Below are 19,030 nucleotides of genomic sequence, written 5' to 3'. Positions count from 1 at the left end.
GACAATGCCACCTTCAGAACGTGCTTTAGTAACAGGACGTGCTTCTCTCGTGAACTCACGGATAGGATGGTCACTGTAACATTGTGTACACTCACTCTCATCACTGACTGAGCTAGATGGCTCATCAGGGAACAGGGAAGGGGCAACAAGGCTACCACTACCATCGGTATAAATATACCGGACACAGTCTGCACTTTTGTAAGTGCCAGGGAAGTGCTCCACTGCACCATCCAGATAGTGCTCACTGTGTGTTCGCTGTGCTGCTGCCACTGTATCAAAAGGCCACTCCTGATTGTCTTCTGCACACACTGAGTATCTACTGCCAGCAGTTACATCTTCATCTTCTACATCCTCCTCTTCTTCTTGCTCCTCCTCATCTTCTTCTTCTTCACCCTCTTCATCACCCATCTCATCCTCAGGCATGCTGTCCGAATCTCCAGCCAGTGTGCGCTCACTTACTTCACCGGCAAACACAACATCATTCTCACTGGAGACACTATCAATGTATGGCAGATCTTTTGCAGCAGCAGCAGCAGCAGCTGCAACAACAGATTCACCAATACTGCTGCTTCCTGCAGTAGTGGAGATTGCACTTTCCTCTTCACCACCAGTAGATGGCTTGCTGCCACCACCAGGAGCAGAAAAACTACGACCTCTTTTGCTGGGAGACTTCCCTGTCACACCTGAACTGCTACTGAGCTCTTTGGAACCGCCTTCCTTCCCACCACCACTGACTGCCAATCTATGGATAGCAGGAAGGGCGTCTGTAGCACAACTGCTGCCTTCGCGGCGGGAGAAGCCTGGGCTGCGTCTTCTGCGAACTGCCCGGTCTTCAGCTGCAGCCATGGCATCACTGACTGGAAATGCCTCAGTGGGTGCAGCCAAGACCTCACGGTGGTAATCCTCAGGCCGGGCATTGATCTCCACCTGAACACGTATACGTGTGCCATTTGGGGTGACACCTGTCTGTAGATCACGTGAGCTGACGTTACCAGAGCAAGCGGCAGCAGCACGACAAGCATCGTACGTGCACGGCACCCTCTCTCGGTAGTCAGGTAGACTGACACTGGCAACACATATACCAGCCTTACAGAAGATGCCTGCACGGCCTGCTGCTGCACGCTTATGACCCCGTTTCCAGTAACGGCCCCTGCCACGCGAGGGTGGTGGGATAGCCACTGCCTCACTGACACGTCCAGCACTACCACCGTAACCCACTACAGCAGCATCTGCACGCCAGCGAGGGCCACTTGCAGGAGCTGCGGGTGCTGAGAACGCCTGTGCAGCTGGCTCGGTGACAGAAGCTAGACTGCGTCTGGCATATCTTATTACACCACCAGCAGAGGAGACACCCGAACCACCATTAACCCGGTAGCCACGTGGCTTGTTGCGCTGTGGGCCATAGAAAAAATAACTCGGAAGATCTTTTTTTTTATCCGGCAGTGGTGGAGTCGGCAACGGAGGTGGTTGTGGCAGCTTCACTGCTGGTGGTGCTGGTTTGGCAGGAGCAGGGGTAGGGATAGGAACATGGGGAGGAGCTGGGTTGGGGACTGGTACCGATACAGTGGCATTAGGCGGTGGATGGTCATCCCAGGGTGAGAAGAGATCGTAACCGGCGAGATTACACGTACCCGCCACAACACTACCAGAGTAGCGAGGCCATGCCACTGGGAAAGGCACAGGACCTGAGGCACTTTGAGCAGGTGGAGGTTGTGGGGGAAGCAGTGGCAGTTGTGGCGGCTGTGGAGTCAACGGTGTTGAAGCCGCCGATTTGTGCTGTGGAGTGCGGTCTCGGGCACGTGCTCCATTTGTCTCGGCACAGCACGGTGACACCACCTGTCGACACGAACAACACGACCAGCGATCCTTGCTCACACCACCATCTGTCTCACTTCCTGCACCACCTCCGCCCCATGTCGGTGAGTTGTCAGGCGATGATGGTGGCAGTGCAGAGCCACGCCCGAATTCCACGAACCAGAGCTTCTCCTGCTCACATTCTCACTTTTTCTCCTTCATGTCCTTGTTTAGATAGTGTAGAACATAATGTAGCACCAGGTCATAACAGTACTTGTACTCCGTCTGTTAGGAAACAGAAAAAAATCTCTATCAGGTATATAGTGACATAACAGTAAATTTACCTAAACTAATGACTGGTCTGACAAAATAAAAATGTACACCTGAGAGAAACAACTGAAACGTTCGAACAAGAATGGAGCCTCTCAAGAAAAAAATTATTTTTAACTGACCGTGGAAGAGTTTCTGCGTGATCGTTATAGTTAAGTAATTCTTACACATTTTCAATACCAGATACTCCATTACAATTTATTTGTCCAATATTATATTTGTCCAAAAAATTTCATGAAAATTTGGTGTCCTAATATAGTATTCAACATGGCTAAACAATGGTTCAGATCCATGCAGAAATATAGCCTTCCTAGTGCCAGCAAAGAGATTTGAAGAGGTAGGGACAGGCAAAGACAAGAAGCAACTGACATAGTTTCTTTCTAGGAAAGTGTCATGGCTCTAGCTAATGAGTGTCAGATTTCAGTAGAAGGTTAGGGACAATATTATCAGTTCAGTACTTCCCATATGATGCTCAACAATGCGTAACTGCTGTTAAGTGATTGGGCATAGTTGTGCAGCAAAACAGTGACTTTTTAGACAAGTTCTGCCATTTTATTTAAAATAATTTCTGCAGCTATCCCAATAACTATGATAACATGCAGTATTTACTGGTAGATTTCTGGAAGTAAGTTACCTTTCTATATGCATAGTCCTGATCACAACATTCAATTTTACATTTTACCACCATCATCTTACAACTGATAGTGTGATGGAGTGCTACATCACAGATGCCAACTACTGGGTTTATGTTAAGGCTGTACCTAGAAATAAATAAATGAGAATTTTAAAAATCTCTCACAGCTGAGAATTCTCTTGTTCAGAGCTGGTGTTGACCAATCTACATCTTGGGAATCACGAGCTTATCATTCCCAAGTCCGTGCGCTGCTTTTACTGGCAGAGCAATCCCATCTGGGGAGTACAGAATTTTGGGGTTAATCACAAACTAAACAAAGATGAAAATTAAACTGAAAACAACTCCACTATTTCAGAATCATGAGTACACAAGGTAAATGAAGCAATACGCAGAGGGGGTTGGGGGGGGGGGGGGGGGGTGAGGCTGTTTTCTTCAACAAAAGAGCTCTTCTGGAATCAAATACTGACACAGAACTGCATGTCATGTTTGAGAGCTAGATTATCTGGAATATTGTCTAGAACAGGAGTGAAACTACTTCTTCCTTCACATTACTTGTTATGGGCCCCTAAATTGCTCTGTTATATGATACTATAAAATATTCTGTTACTTTGTAATCTCTCCATTTAGACAACACATTTCTAGAGACTTTCCCCCTGTCTAACCCATTTCATTTTGGTTCTTGTTCAGTTAAAATTTTTCACTATTATTTCGCCTCTCTATAATGTATACAAGATTCTGCTTCATGTTTTTATAAATATTTCATTATCTTTCTTAGTGGCAGTCTTATTCTTTCTATTTCAACTCCAGATTTCTGCCAGTGATTCCACAAAGGTCCACTATTTTCTGTTCCCACAACATGTAAATCAGAATATTGTAAGTGGCAGATAGAAAATCAAATGACAAAATAATGTTGCTTCACTTTAATGTCAGGACAAAAGTTATAGAACAAACAGAAAATGAACTTGCAAGGACCAAATGAAACTAAAAATAAAATTTACAGTTTTATCAAACAATGAAGAAATATGTTGGGTTTGGACGGTTCTGATTCATTTTAAAATCTGGAGTCATACTAGATTCATAAGATCCAGAGTAAAAATGGATGGAAAGGAAACAAGATATGTAGATTATGAGAATTTATTTAAGAATAAAGAGGTATATCAGAACAAATTAAATGCAGCAGATGATTATATCAACAGCAGAAAAATAGGTAATTTGCTTACAAAGGTATTTACGCAAATAGCAAAAGATGTTGCAGGTAAAGAAATGGAAGAAGAATACATGGCTCAAATAAAGGAAGGAACTAAGGGTATCCGCAGATATTTTTCCATGGGGTAGGGGCAAGTATATGAAATTGTCATTTTGATATAAATGAACTGGGGAACTTTGAGATGTACCATACCACAGAAACAAAATTTTATAAATCACACAAAAAACTGAAAAAACTTATTATATTTCGGAGAACTGATGGTTTTCCATGGTGTAAGAGAATTCTAATGAATAAAAGCTCTGTACTCCAGATTCCAAGGGGGTGGGGGTGGGGGGGGTGGAGGCATGTGTCCCCTCTTGGCCTGTCTTCCTTCTTGTGTGTGTCTATGAAGGCAACTATCAAAGAGAAAGTGCAAGTTTTGCATAGACAATGATAGCAACATCTCAGAATTTGATGAATTAAATAAAACTATTCATAAATTTATTTCAGACAATGTGAGAAGCAATAATCAAAATTTCAGGGCAGAAATGTTTAAGAGTGACATGAGAATAAAGAAAACAAATAGATGCTTGTGTTACAAATTTATCAAATCTCATCCAGCAAGAAGGGGTAGCACAACAACTAACAATGGAGGAATACTGTAAAAGCATTTGATGATTTCCTTAAATGCCTGTGTAACTCACAAGATGAAACATAAACACAAATAGTTAACAATAAAAATAATTACATTCTAGATTCAATGCAAGATTAGGTGTAGGAAGCCATTTGAGATATGAAGGAGCGAAAGGTGACAGGAAATGATGGTAGGATACAAAAGAAACTTAAAAAATTTGTTTACAGGACATCTACAAAAGAAGATAAATTTCTCATAACCTCCACTTTGACAGTTGTCACCCATTCTACATTAAAAAGACTCCCCTTACAGCCTCGTCATCTGTGAGTGCCACATCTGCAGTGGAAAGCAGGACTCGTCAAAATATAGCAATAACCTTTCCAGAATATTTTATGACAGACCATATCGCATCCAGCTCACCCATAAAAAGTCACCCATACCACCTTCTCCTGTGACATCAGTAAACCAGTTAACCAACCATCAACCTGCAATCCTCTGACCACCCTGGCCTCAAAAAGTTCAACCACATCCTTCACTAGGGTTTCAACTACCTCTCATCGTGTCCAGAGAATGTTGCGTATCCTACCCAAAATCCTAACCACATTCCTCAAAGTAGCTTTCTACTTCCAACCCAACTTACAGAATATCCTTACCCATCCCTTCACCATCCAGTTGTCAAACATGTGGCACAACACAAATTCACACTTCAACACCTGCTTCATTGCACAGGCCATTTGGACACTCCCTTCCAAAACTGCTTTCTCTGAACTTCGGAGATGGTAATTGGTTCTCCAATACATCTTGTGCTCCTGCAATCCCCCTGACAAAAACCTCCACTAACCTATTTTCACTGCCTAACCTTGTCTTTTCCCTAATCTCTCCTGACCAGACCACTCCTTCTCCATGTAGATAATGCACTGCCCTCTCCCTCTCCTTTTCAACCCCTATCCCCTCCTTTTCCCCTTTTCATCTTATCTTACTCCCCTTTGCACCCCCCCCCCCCAACACCACCTCTTCTCCCTACATCTCTTTTTTTGTCGGATCCTCTGCACTCTTTTTGCCTACTTGTGCAACCATGAACTCATCTGTCAAAACACTTGCCTGTTTCCCACTACCCCCTCCTTGCATCCTTACCTACCACATCTGTCAGTTCAGACAACTGCTTTAAATAATCCAATATCAATAAATATTCTTGCTGTGGCCATGGGAATGTGTGACTGAGTGGGTCACTGTGTCAATGGGTGTACCACTGCTAGAAAGAGAGCTAGTGCTTGAAAGCCAGTGTTAATGCTGTTTTCTGTTGTGTGTTTCTGTGCCTCATGTATTGCTCCTCTATAGGCAAGTAGTTGCTTTTCCCTTATTTTACATAATAACCCTAACAAACTCATTTCTATACAGTAAAATTAAATTATACTCATTGAATGCATTTCTTTTTGGTGATATACTGAGGAGCACATGTGATGAGAAGGCAAAACAAAATTTGCTAAACTAAAAAAAAGTGCATTTCAGAAAATGTAAAACACACAAAAATAAGCTCTGTACCAATTTGGAGAGTATGAATGAAATTTCATTTGGGAGGAAAGAATAATACTGCTTCATAGTTCAGTCAAAATGGTCACCAATTCAATGTTTTTCTGCTACAATGCTTGAGGAAAATTGTTATAGCCTGTGAGCTAATTCACTAATTTTATGGCTGAGATTTATAACAACAAAGGAAATTCCTGGAGGGTGCAATAAGTACAAGTAATACAACGGAAAGCCAACCACCATGGCCATGGGAGTGTGTGTTTAGGTGTTGGGTTGTTTGGGGGAAGAGACCAAACAGCGAGGTCATCGGATTAGGGAAGGAAGTCGGCCGTGCCCTTTCAAAGGGACCATCCTGGCATTTGCCTGGAGTGATTTAGGGAAATCATGGAAAACATAAATCAGGATGGCCAGACGCACGATTGAACCATCGTCCTCCTGAATGCGAGTCCAGTGTGCTAACCACTGTGCCTCCTCAGTGTCTGTGATGTTTTGTGTGTATGAATGTATGTGCTATTGCTGGAAAAAGGGCCACTGCTTGAAAGACAGTGTGAATTCTGTTTTTCTATTATGTGTTTCTGTGCTCCACGCATCAGTCTGCTGAAGGTAAGTGTTTGCCTTTCCCTTATTATATGTATCTATGGGTCAGATGTTATTTTTTAGGAATGCAGTATATTTTCTAATTTCCTTGAAATCCATCACCTTTAGAAAATTAATTTTCAAGTTACAACAACACTGTTAATATTTTTCTTAATAATTTCCTTACTTTTGGAAAATTTGTAGTTTGAAATGCAAATGTATATCCAGACTAACTAGAAACACATTAAAATTAGCAAACTGCCAAATTTTGAAAGAAAACTCTCCCATGCATCATTCGTGCTGCTGTTCTCTGTATATGTTGAATATCCTATTAGTCCTATTTAGAATGGGTCCCCCATAATTGAGCAATATTCCACATGGGTTGCAATTTCCTTTGCAGACTAACTGCATTTTCCCAGTATTTTACCAATAAACCAAAGTCTACAGCCTGCTTTATCCATGATTGAGCATATATAATCATGCCATTTCATATCCCTACAGAGCATTACACTCAGCTATTTCAAGGAGTTGGCTGATTCTGTGACACACTGATACAGTCATAGCATACTACTTTTCTTGTGAAGTGCACAATTTTACATTTCTGACTATTTAAATCAAGTTGCCAGTCTTTGCACCAGTTTGAAGTGTTATCAAGGACTGAACTGAATTTTTATGCCTATTCTTTCAGTCAGCATTTCACTACACAGAACTGTCATTTGCTAAAAGTCTGAGGTTACTATTAATATTTACATATACAACATAAAAACCAAGGACCCCGACACACTTCCCTGAGGCGCACCCAAAGTTACTTCGATATCTGATGATGACTCTTGTTGTTGTTGTTGTTGTTGTTGTGGTGGTGGTGGTGGTCTTCAGTCCTGAGACTGGTTTGATGCAGCTCTCTATGCTAATCTATCCTGTGCAAGCTTCTTCATCTCCCAGTACTTACTGCAACCTACACCCTTCTGAATCTGCTTAGTGTATTCATCTCTTGGTCTCCTCTACGATTTTTACCCTCCACACTGCCCTCCAATGGTAAGTTTGTGATCCCTTGATGCCTAAGAACATGTCCTACCAACTGGTTCCTTCTTCATGTCAAGTTGTGCCACAAACTCCTCTTCTCCCCAATTGTATTCAATACCTCCTCATTAGTTATGTGATCTACCCATCTAATCTTCAGCATTCTTCTGTAGCACCACATTTCGAAAGCTTCTATTCTCTTCTTGTCCAAACTATTTATCATCCATGTTGCACTTCCATACATGGCTACACTCCATACCAAATACTTTCAGAAATGACTTCCTGACACTTAAATCTATGATCGATGTTAACAAATTTCTCTTCTTCTGAAATGATTTCCTTGCTATTGCCAGTCTACATTTTATATCCTCTCTACTTCGACCATCACCAGTTATTTGCTCCCCAAATAGCAAAACTCCTTTACTACTTTAAGTGTCTCATTTTCTAATCTAATTCCCTCAGCATCACCCGACTTAATTCGACTACATTCCATTATCTTCGTTTTGCTTTTGTTGACGTTCACCTTATATGACTCTACGTGCAATATAACATGCTGTGTCCTCTGTATCAATAAATCCTAAATCCAGTAACAAATTTCACTTGATATCCCATATGATTGTACTTCTGACAATAAATGTAGATGAAGTAGTGAGTCAACACTCTTCAGAAATCATACTCCATCTGCCTGACTGCCATGGTCCAAAACTTACAGTATGTCATGTGAGAAAAGTGCAAGTTGGGGTTCACCTTGTAACACTACAATCAATATTGTTAAAAACTTGTACTGATTAATCCTGCATAATGTGAAGTGTATATTCTTTATTATGAAATGTCTTTGATCTACTATAAAGAAGTGGAAAGGTAGTGTGACATGTTTACTCTTTGCAAGTTAAGTTCTTTGTATTATGTGGAGGGAAGCGGTATTTAATTATGTACATTTGTGTTGACTTCTGAATATGTTTAAATAATGAGCTTTTTTAAAATATGTTTGCTGGCAACTATGAAATAACTGGTTCATGCATAGGGACTTTGTGTTATATAAAGAGAAACCCAAAGTAGTTCCCCTATGCAAGGGAAGTGAGCTGGTGCCCTAGGAAAAGGTGGATGTGGCGCTCAGTCTGGGTGGCAAGTGTGAGGGTACAGTAGTCGGTCAGCAGCAAGTAACTGATGACTAACCAGCGCAGGTGCTGAGCGAAACTTACAATATTGCAATTGGAATGGAATGGCCTCGGATTTAATACGTGGCTGTAAAAGGGTGCTCACAATTTGGGAAAAGCTCTAAAAATCACAGTGTTAAAATTAGTACAAGCTTAATGATCTCAGATGCAGGAGCAACCCAATTCTACCTTAATGCTACATAATTCTGGAAGTGTGTCCAGTTTTGTTGTTACAATGAAAGGGATAGTTTTTGGGACCACATTTCTTTTCCATCAAAATAAAGAGGATAAATCAGATTAGTAGGTTTCTGGTTAATGAATCTTGAAGTGATTACTGAGAATCAAAGGAAGAAGGTTTGTATGCTGTGTCTCATTATTGATTTTGTATAGTAAATGTGTGTACTAATTGTACTTCACTATTATCATGTGCTACCTGGTCTTGTGTGGGTTGTGAAGAGCAAGTTTAGACAAGGAAGACAACAAACCTTGGCTAGCAAATGAAATACTTCAGTTGATCGGGGAAAGGAGGAGATATATAAAAATGTTAAGAAAAAGATAGGAGTGCAGCTATATAAGTCTCTTAGGGATGTGATAAATGGGAAGAGCAATGAAGCTAAGACAAAATGACAGCACGAAAAATATCAAGAAATCAAAAGAGAAATGGTCATTGGAAGGGATGACTCGACATATAGGAAAGTCGAACAACCTTTGGTGAATTTAAAAGCAATGCCATCAAGTGGATTTGCTTGTGGGTTTACACTCTCAAATTCATAGGAGTTGTGAATAAATGAAAAAAAAAGTACATTGAAGGCCTCTAGGTGGGGAAGAACTATCTGCTGATAGAAGAAGAAATGGAAATCTACTTGGAAGACATGGGGATCAAACATTACAATCGGAGTTTGTCAATGCTTCCTTCCATTGAAGGGGAGGGAAATGACCGTTCTATATGGTTGCATATGAGATTACTAGATTACTGGAATGGTGTTGGAACATAGAAGAATTCACAAGATTACCGACAAACAAGCCAGAGAGCCTTATTGTCCATTTAAAATTAGTTGCAACTATTGACGTCTGGCTCACTGGAGAGGAGGGTGGAGGGGGGGGGGGAAGGGGGGGACATGACGCTGTTGTCCAGGGAACACTAGTAGCAAGCTGGCTTTTCCTACCACGCCACCAGTGGTTCAGTTGGTAAAGTGCCGCTGTTGCCATGGTGTGGATAAACAGAACCACGTGGTGTCGCATGTTAGATGCAAATCTGCATTCGTCAGCTCTCATTGTAAAGTGGTATTTTCTGGTGTTTAAGTGATCTGAAGCTGTAGCACAAGTGTTCTGTATTGGTGTCGCATTGATAACAACAGTCCAGCATATCTGAACATGAGGTTCACGTTAAAAGTTGTCGTCCAAAAATACGTTCAATGGTTGTGAAGACAATGTTCTGTTGCAAAATTCTTTTTGACAATAGTAGTGGACAATGCACATACTATTCTGTTGTGAGGACTGTGACGAGTTTTGAGTAATATGTAACTTCTCTTGTGACAATGTTGAAATCTGCTTATTTTGCCAAAACACAGCAGCACATGAGAAAGCCAGTTTCTTATATTGTTGCAAAACTCACAGCAATTCTAGTTTCACCAGCTGTTGATGGTTCTTCAAAATTGTCACTAAAAAAAAAACTGTAGTAGCTTTAATATCATGGAATATTGTGAAGTTTCACATATTAATCGTATGAGAAAATAAACTCCTCTTTATGTGCTATCATTTTTCAAAATCTGTTTCAGTATCTCAGACCGTTAATGAGATACAAAGGATTTGTGAATATTTCATTCTGGCTTTTTTACTGGTGCATGCATTTGTGACAGAGTACTCTTCACTTACATTCCATTCTCTGAAGACTGGAGACAGTTAGTGATATCTTTCCAAATCTAAAGAATAATTCAATATGTTATCTACATTTCATAAGCAGTAACATGTGATGTAACATGCAGCAAATGCAAATTCAGTGCGAGCCTTATTTTTCACTGCAAACCTTAAGAATTTCATGCAGTAGTTTACCCGATATCGAATATGCCAATAACTATGGCCATTATCAATAAGGTAGGTAGTTCATCATGAAGCTGATGAAATAAGCTATAAGATTTGTGAGAATCAGAGTTTATTACCAAATAGTTTCTTTAAAATTGTTTGAGAAAGATAGCAGATCGGCCAGCTTGCGCGGCTTGCTGTTCATGCCAGCTAGGGAGCCTGACAGGTTCCGCGTCAAAACAGGCCTGCCATTATCATCACCATCTGATGTGCTCAGCACATGATGGCAACTATGATTCCCTCCACTTGCTCCGTATTGAACTGTCAAAAGCAGCAACTAATTCTAAATGCACTTTAGGTAAGAGGAGATCGATACTGCATGGCTTCCAAATCTGTAAAGGTGAGAGCCTTACTGCAAAAGAGAAAGGCAATAATGAAATGATTTAGTGTCAATAAGTGCATGGCCCGAGACACTGGAGTTGGCGGTCATGGGTACATGAGGTGTGCTTGCTTGTGTGTATGAATGGTGTGTGTTTCTCTTTTGCTGATGAAGGCTGGGGCTGAAAGCTTTATGTAAGAGTGTTTTAACTGCACCTGTCTGCAACTTAATGTGTCTTCTTTACAGTAAGTAGCAGTCTGTCTATTCCTACATTGTTCATTTCTATACAGTTATTCCTGTATGTATTTGTGCTGCCAGTTCCGGCCATTTGTGTGCGCAGTCGAGATGTGAAACTGATATTTCATTTCCTTTCCCACACTCATTACTGGCTGACATATTATGTAATAACTCAAGTTCAGTTAAAGAATTGATTTCTTTTGAGTTATAAGTCTTCTGACTGTCTGACACGGCCCACCATGAATTCCTTTCGCGTGCCAACCTTTTCATCTCAGAGTAGCAATTGCAACCTATGCCCTCAATTATTTGCTGGCTGTATTTCAATCTGTGCCTTCCTCTACACCTTTTACTGCCTACAGCTCCCTCTGGTACCATGAAAATTATTCCCTGATGTGTTAACAGATCTCCTGACATCCTGCCCCTTCTTCTTGTCAGCGTTCTTCACATATTCCTTTCCTCGCCAATTCCGCAGACTTCTTCATTCCTTTACTTAACAGTTCCCCTAATTAGTCTATAGCAGCAAATCTCAGATGATTTGATTCTCTTCTCTTCCAGTTTTCCCACAGTACCTGTTTCACTAACATACACTGCTGTCTCCAGACTTAGGCTCTCGGCAATTTCTTCCTCAAATTAAGGCCTGGGTTGGTAGCAGTAGACTTCTCTTGACCAGCAATGCCTTTTTTGCAAGTGCTAGTCTGCTCTTGATGTCCATGTTCCTACATTCATCATGGGTTATTTTGCTGCCTAGGTAGCAGAATTCTTTAACTTCATCTACTTTGGGACCCCCGATCCTGATGTTAAGTGTCTTTCTGTTCTTATTTCTGCTAGTTCTCATTACTTTTGTCTTTCTTTGATTTACTGTCAATCCATAATCTGTGTCATGAAGCACGCTCAGATATACCGAGTGAGGTGGTGCAGTGGTTAGCACACTGGACTAGCATTCGGGAGGATGATGGTTCAATCCCACGTCCGGCCATCCTGATTTAGATTTTCTGTGATTTCCTTAAATCACTCCAGGCAAATGCTGGGATGGTTCCTTCAAAAGGACACGGCTGGCTTCCTTCGCCATACCTCCCTAATCCGATGAGACCGATAACCTTGCTGTTTGGTCTCCTCCCCCAAGCAACCCAACCCCAACTTGGGACATTTTTACTACCCCTCTTGTCTTGCCATCTGCCAATTAAATTCGTTTTTTTTCAATTTTAACTAATTAACATTAACATACATGAGTGTAACTTGTATTTTCATAAAAGAGGAAGGTTGGCCCTCAGTTCTAAAGAATTTAACACCGATTTAATTTTGTGCTTAGTTTTATGTATGTAATTGGTTTTCTAATTTATTTTGACTATTACTAGTTAGTATCTTTCATTATAGGGCAAAATCAGTAATTGTTTCATAACTTAAATTCTATTGTTGACATACAAACAAATATAAATTCTGTACTAATTATAAACATTGGGAGGAACAACTAACAGTAATCTTAAAGGCTCTATTTGGCTCTATTCAAAAACATGTTACCAAAGCCACCCCTTAATTAATTCCAAAGTAATTAACAGTTTGATCAAAAGTAATGTTTGTGTAACTATATTTGTTAATTTCATGATTTAAATAAATAATTCGGCTTAACCCTCATAGTAGAAAAAATTGTTAAAAAGATACAATTTTTCGATGTTTTCAGTTAATTGAATGAAGTAAGTAGCATGGAGAGCTGCATCAAACCAGTCTCAGGACTGAAGACCACAACAACAACAAGTTTTAATTGTAATTTCTGTAAATTTCACTTTGAACAATGTGTAGTTTCAGTGCCTATTTTGTGATCATATGTAAGGGCTCGATTTTTGGTCACGAGACAGTCAGTCTATGGCCGAGTTTCAGTTGAGAAACCTGTGTTGGTTAGTACAACAACAATGCTTCAACTTAACTGTGGAATAAGTGTTAAACAATTAGGCCATGTGTAAAAACAGTGACAGTGTCTGCTCCATACGTATCTTTCTATTTTTCAAGAATGGTGAACTTTGTGGTTATGTTTTTACTGCTTGTAGATGTTCAATAGTAAACCATTGTAGCAGTATGTGGAGGTTTGCCTGCAAACTATTAGTGGGGCTTATCGAAGTTGAACAATTGTGTACTGGCCATATAACTGTGTACTATTAGAGGGTTGGGAACAGTGAAATTAAAGTACTGTGAAATGCAACTGTGCACTTGTCAGCCACATAATTTACAGCAGTCAGTGTTGGAATCCATAAGCCATATTTCAGCCAGTGTAGCAATGCAGTATGTCAACACCAACGACGACAAATGAAGAAATAAAGCAAAGTAGGTGAACTGCTACATCTGTACACATCAGGCTGTTCATTCCATTCAACAGATTCTGTAATTGTTCTTCACTTTCACTGAGGATATCAATGTCATCATTGATGTCCTTTCACCTTGAATTTTAATTCTGCTTGAAACTTTCTTCAGTTTCCATCATTGCTTCTCCGATGTACAGACTGAACAATAGGGGTGAAGGACTACATCCCTGTCTTACGCCTTTTTTAATTCAAGCACTACATTCTTTATCTTTCACTCCTACTGTTCCCTCTTGTTTCTTGTACATATTGGCTATTACCCATCTTTTCCTATAGTGTACCCCTATTTTTCTCGGAATGTCAAACATCTTGCACCATTTTACATTGTCAAATGCTTTTTTCCAGGCTGACAAATCCAATGAACGTGTCTTGATTTTTCTTCAGTCTTGCTGCCATTATAAACTGCAATGTCAGAACCACCTCTCTGGTGCCTTTATCTTTCCTCCCCTTAAAGAGGCCTTCAATATACTCTTTCCACTTATCCACTCTTTCTTCTGCATTTAACAGTGGAATTCCCATTACACTCTTAATGTTACCACCCATTCTTTTAATTTCACCAAAGGTTGTTTTGACTTTTCTGTATGGTTAGTCAGTTCTGACAATCATTTCTTTTTGGATTTCTTCACATTTTTCAGGTAGCTATTTCACCTTAGCTTCTCTGCATTTCCCATTTATTACATTTCTAAGTGATTTATATTTCTGTTTTCCTGAATTTCCCTGCAAATTTTTATACTTCCTTCTTTTATTTACCAATAAACTGAAGTATTTCTACTGTTACCCATGGTTTCTTTTCAATTCCCTTTCTTGTACCTATGTTTTTCTTTCCAGTTTCTGTGTCTTCCCTTTTTGGAGTGTCCTTCCTCTTCAACTGAACTGCCTACTGAGCTGTTCATTATCATGATACCCACAGTCTCAGAGAACTTCAAGCATATCTGTTCTTCATTACTTAATATTTCTGTATTCCATTTCTTTGCACACTGATTTTCCCCAACTGGTCTCAAACTTCAGCCTACTCTTCATTATTATTAAATTGTGATTTGAGTCTGTATCTGCTCCTGAGTATGCCTTACAATGCAATATCTGATTTTAGAATCTCTGTCTGACCATGGTGTAATTTAACTGAAATCTTCCCATATCCCTCTGCCTTTACCAAGTTTAACTTCTCCTGTTATGATTTTTTAACAGAGCATTACTTTGAGAAAAGGCCATTTCATAGTGGAAGACCAAACAGTTTTAGAACAGCTGATTTAGAAGGCCAAGTACTTCATGATACTGAGGACAGTAATGGCAGCAGTAATAGAGAAATAACAGAAAAACAGAATGTGAGTCTTGTGAAAGTGTGGAAAGTGTCATGGAGTGCAACCCCTTTATCCATACCACCTTAAAAGAGTGCAAGGCATTATTGAGACAGATTTTCAATCCAGAGAAGCTTTCTCTTCTTGGTTACTGGAGATGTGTGCTCAGCATCAACACCTTCTGTTTGCTATACTATTCACTGATGAACCAAAGTTTACCAGGAACAGACTGCAGAATTTTCACAACAGTCATATATTGTCGGGTAATAGGGGATTCTATGGAATAACATGTTACACTTGTATCCCCTTAAGACCATGAAAGATGTTTGTGTAAACTGAAAATGTGGTATAGATAGTTTTGTGTGGGGATTCCACTAGATGCACTTTTGCTTAACATATTATACACACATGGAGTACAAAAGCCTTCAGCTCCAGACATTGACAATGTGCAAGGTGACTGCATGTCTCCATCTGCTAGGGCAGCTCACTTATGCTTTGGCATTGAGGCTTGGGAGAGCCTTGGGTGTCTCAGAGAAAAGGGGATGCTGACAAGAGTGTAAATTACCAAACAGCTGAAGATCATACTGGAGAACTGTCATTCTGTCACTTTGCTATCGAATGTCAAAGCATCTTACACATACATGATATGATCTATTATGAGTTGCAACTTATGAGCAATTTGCATCACCTGTCACTGTAAAAGTACATGTACAGTGGAAATGTTGCTGTTATCACAGAGAAGCATTGTTGCAAACTGATTACATCATTTCAGTAGCTTAAATATATCAGAGCTCTTTTTCAGCACCCACCATAACTGCAAAGGAGAAGCAGTCACATGGCATGGTTTAGTGGCACAGTGTAACAAGTCTACTACAGCAGTTAACTTTGAGAACAGCAACTGAAAATTATTTGGAAGGTAAAGTTGACACACATGCAATAGGATGACAGACTGTGTATGGAGTGTATCACACCATAACCAACCAACATGGATACACATCATTTTGCAGTGCAGAATGTGAATTAGAGGTGCTAAAAGAAGAAAACGTTCATGAAATACTTTTTGGATGCTGGAGACTGAAGAAGTGTTAACTATTATAAAGAGTTGGGTGAAGGAGGTTAGTTGAGTACAGCAACAGGGCCAACAGCGACAGATATTTGCGTGCTTAACCCTTTAACTGCTCTGGACGTGTTAACGCACGCACCTTTGTACCTCTCCCTGTGTGCTCTGAACATGTTTACGCGTGCCACCAGTCCTCCTAACTGGTACTATGAATGTTCAGAGTACCAGTTAAGAGGACTGGTGGCCTGCATAAACACTTTCAGAGCACACAGGGACAGGTGCAAAGACATGCACATCAACACGTTCAGAGCAGGGTACGTCTGTGAAGAAGACTCTCACTGGCGACACGGGAGAATTGTGTGTGGTAATTTTAAGGCTACAGTTGCAGCAGTGATCTACAATGGCATCCTTGCAGCAGATGGTGAGCACAAAAACAGTTCAGCTCCTCTTTCAAGTGCAGCAGCTGGTCAGCTGGCTACGAGGTGAATATGCAGAGGTTCATCGGTACATTACCTAGCCTATGTGGAATGCAGACTGCTGTGCACCCAGTTAGGTGAGCTGTAAACAGCCCCAAACTGAGACTCATTTTATTAATAGTTCATTTTGTGTAGTTTTAAGGACTCATTTCCCTGGATCTGAGTAGCCGAGTCAGAATCTAGTAACATTGTTTAAATACGAATGAGCATATACCTATCACTGTTGAAGTTGTATGACTCTTTGGGCTAGGAAGATGGAAGTATTAATGGCCCTCATATAGACTCAAAAGTGCCTCGAGTGTACTGATTACATTGTATTATTATAATTTAAATATACAGAAAGAGACAAGCAATTTTTTTAAAGCTTTGTTTTTTGTAGATCCCAGAGTGGATCAAGGGAAATGCTTATTTAATGCCGACATATTACGGAAATTCAAATCCCTAGAGGAATCTGTGACCTTTGAAGATTCAGCAGATTGACAGCCACCACATATCCGAATTAACTGTTTCAGTATTTCACATTTCATTTTCTCTCTAACAGTTTCTTCTACCCTTTCCATCCCGTGCTGTGTAACCTAAATCTATCTTCCACAATGTTAGACTAGTCACTGTCCCACTACAGGGAGACTTAAAATAGTTCTCTCATTGATATAAGAATTGGATAAGGAAATATGAAGGGCATCCAATAAAACATTACGCACAGTTAATCATGTAGAAATAATTTTATTGACGTTATACAATACTTCTGCTACTTTTCTACATAGGTGCTATGTTTTTTCAAGCATTTTTTGCACCGTGACACGAGTTTTTCCAAACCAGTGTTGTACCAGGTCAGGATCTGTGCTCATCTTGTGGAGTATACAAGCAGTCATCACAAGAAAATGTCATGGATTTTTGATTCACAAAGTTATCTTCCTTCATGACAATGTTCATTTTCATACAGCTTGAATGACCCAGGTAGAGCTCAGAAGATCCAGCTAAAGTGTTCCCACATTCTCCATATTCACCGAATGTTGCCCGAAGTGATTTTCACATGTTCCCCAAGCTCGAAGGTCATCTTGGAAGTAAGCATGTCAACACTGATGATGAAGTCACATCAACAGTGAACAGCTAGTTACAGGTACAGGATATAATACAGGACCTGACCTCGTGCAACACTGATTTGAAAAACTTGTGTCATATTACCAAAAATGTTAGGGAATAAATGGCAACTATGTAGAAAAGTAACAGAAGCACTGTGCAATGTCAATAAAATTATTTCAACATCATAAACTGTGTGTATTTTTTTAAATAAAGTAATTAAACTTGCTTAGTGGACACCTCTCATATGAACACAACCAACTCCATAACTGTTATGGTATATAATGACACAGGATAGGCACATACATGACATATTATCCTACACTATGATGCATTATCATGGAGGATGGAAGAGAGAGTGGCAACAGAATAACTTACTTGTAAGGAAGACAGCTGAATGAATTACAAATGTGTTGTCACTCCATACCTTCATGCTCACCATACAAAAGGAGCCTCCTCGAAGATCACGACAGTGACTGGGCGTACCCTGTGCAACGCTAGGTTTTTGCTTAATGGCAAATTCTTTCAACATCAAGACACCACCAAACAGCTTTTATCAAAGTTAACTTTGATGATATCCATGAACATTGAAGGGCTCTCATATGGAAAAGAGGTATTACTCACTGAAGCATGAAAAAGACACAACTGTGATCTCTTACTAGTTCAAGAGACCCACAGTGGCCCCATCAATAGAAGACCAAAGATCCATGGAATGGAATTAGTAATTGAAAGACCACATAGGTAATACGGCAGCACACTCTGCCAAAACTGAATTAGACATTATATGTGCAGAACTGACATCTCAAGAAGACATCGAAATCTTGACTGTACAGATACAATCCTGTACAAATTCACTGAAAAGAGAGTCCAGATTCAATGAACTGTCGAACTTTGAGTTACAACCAACAAAATTAGTAATGGGTGATTTCAGCTGCCATAGCTCAGCCTGAAAGTACAGGCACACAGACAAAACCAGAGAGGATCTTGAAAGCTGGGCAGACTCAACTGGACTGAAATTAATTCACAATACCAACTTCCATCTTCCTTTAACAGCAGCAGGTGAAACCACAGATACTATCTTGATAACATCTTCAACAGTGAACACATTGCACATCAAACCAGGAAGGATGCAGGAGAACCCCTCCCATGTACACAACATTAAGCCATAATATGTCTGGTAGAAGAAGTTGTTAAACAAGCAACCAACCAATTCAAAAGGTGCTTTAATTTTAAATGTTCCTAGTGGGACAAATTCACTGAAGAACTTGACAA

The 19,030-nt window shown here is 40.1% G+C and overlaps 1 protein-coding gene across 1 annotated transcript in view; it reads right to left on the bottom strand.

Annotated features, from left to right (window-relative positions):
- Positions 1-1,944: 1,944 nt before the first annotated feature.
- Positions 1,945-19,030, bottom strand: part of LOC126190835 (receptor-type tyrosine-protein phosphatase kappa) — a 707,747-nt gene continuing 690,661 nt past the window's right edge. Inside the window, exon 15 of the mRNA XM_049931411.1 lies at positions 1,945-2,079. Coding sequence (XP_049787368.1) covers positions 1,999-2,079 — 81 coding nt within the window. The 3' untranslated portion in view covers positions 1,945-1,998. The remainder of the gene's footprint in view (positions 2,080-19,030) is intronic.

Source organism: Schistocerca cancellata, chromosome 6 (genome assembly GCF_023864275.1).
Source record: "Schistocerca cancellata isolate TAMUIC-IGC-003103 chromosome 6, iqSchCanc2.1, whole genome shotgun sequence".
Classification (NCBI taxonomy): domain Eukaryota; kingdom Metazoa; phylum Arthropoda; class Insecta; order Orthoptera; family Acrididae; genus Schistocerca; species Schistocerca cancellata.
The sequence above is the reverse complement of the archived record's forward strand: the minus strand, read 5'-3'. Positions and strand labels throughout refer to the sequence as shown.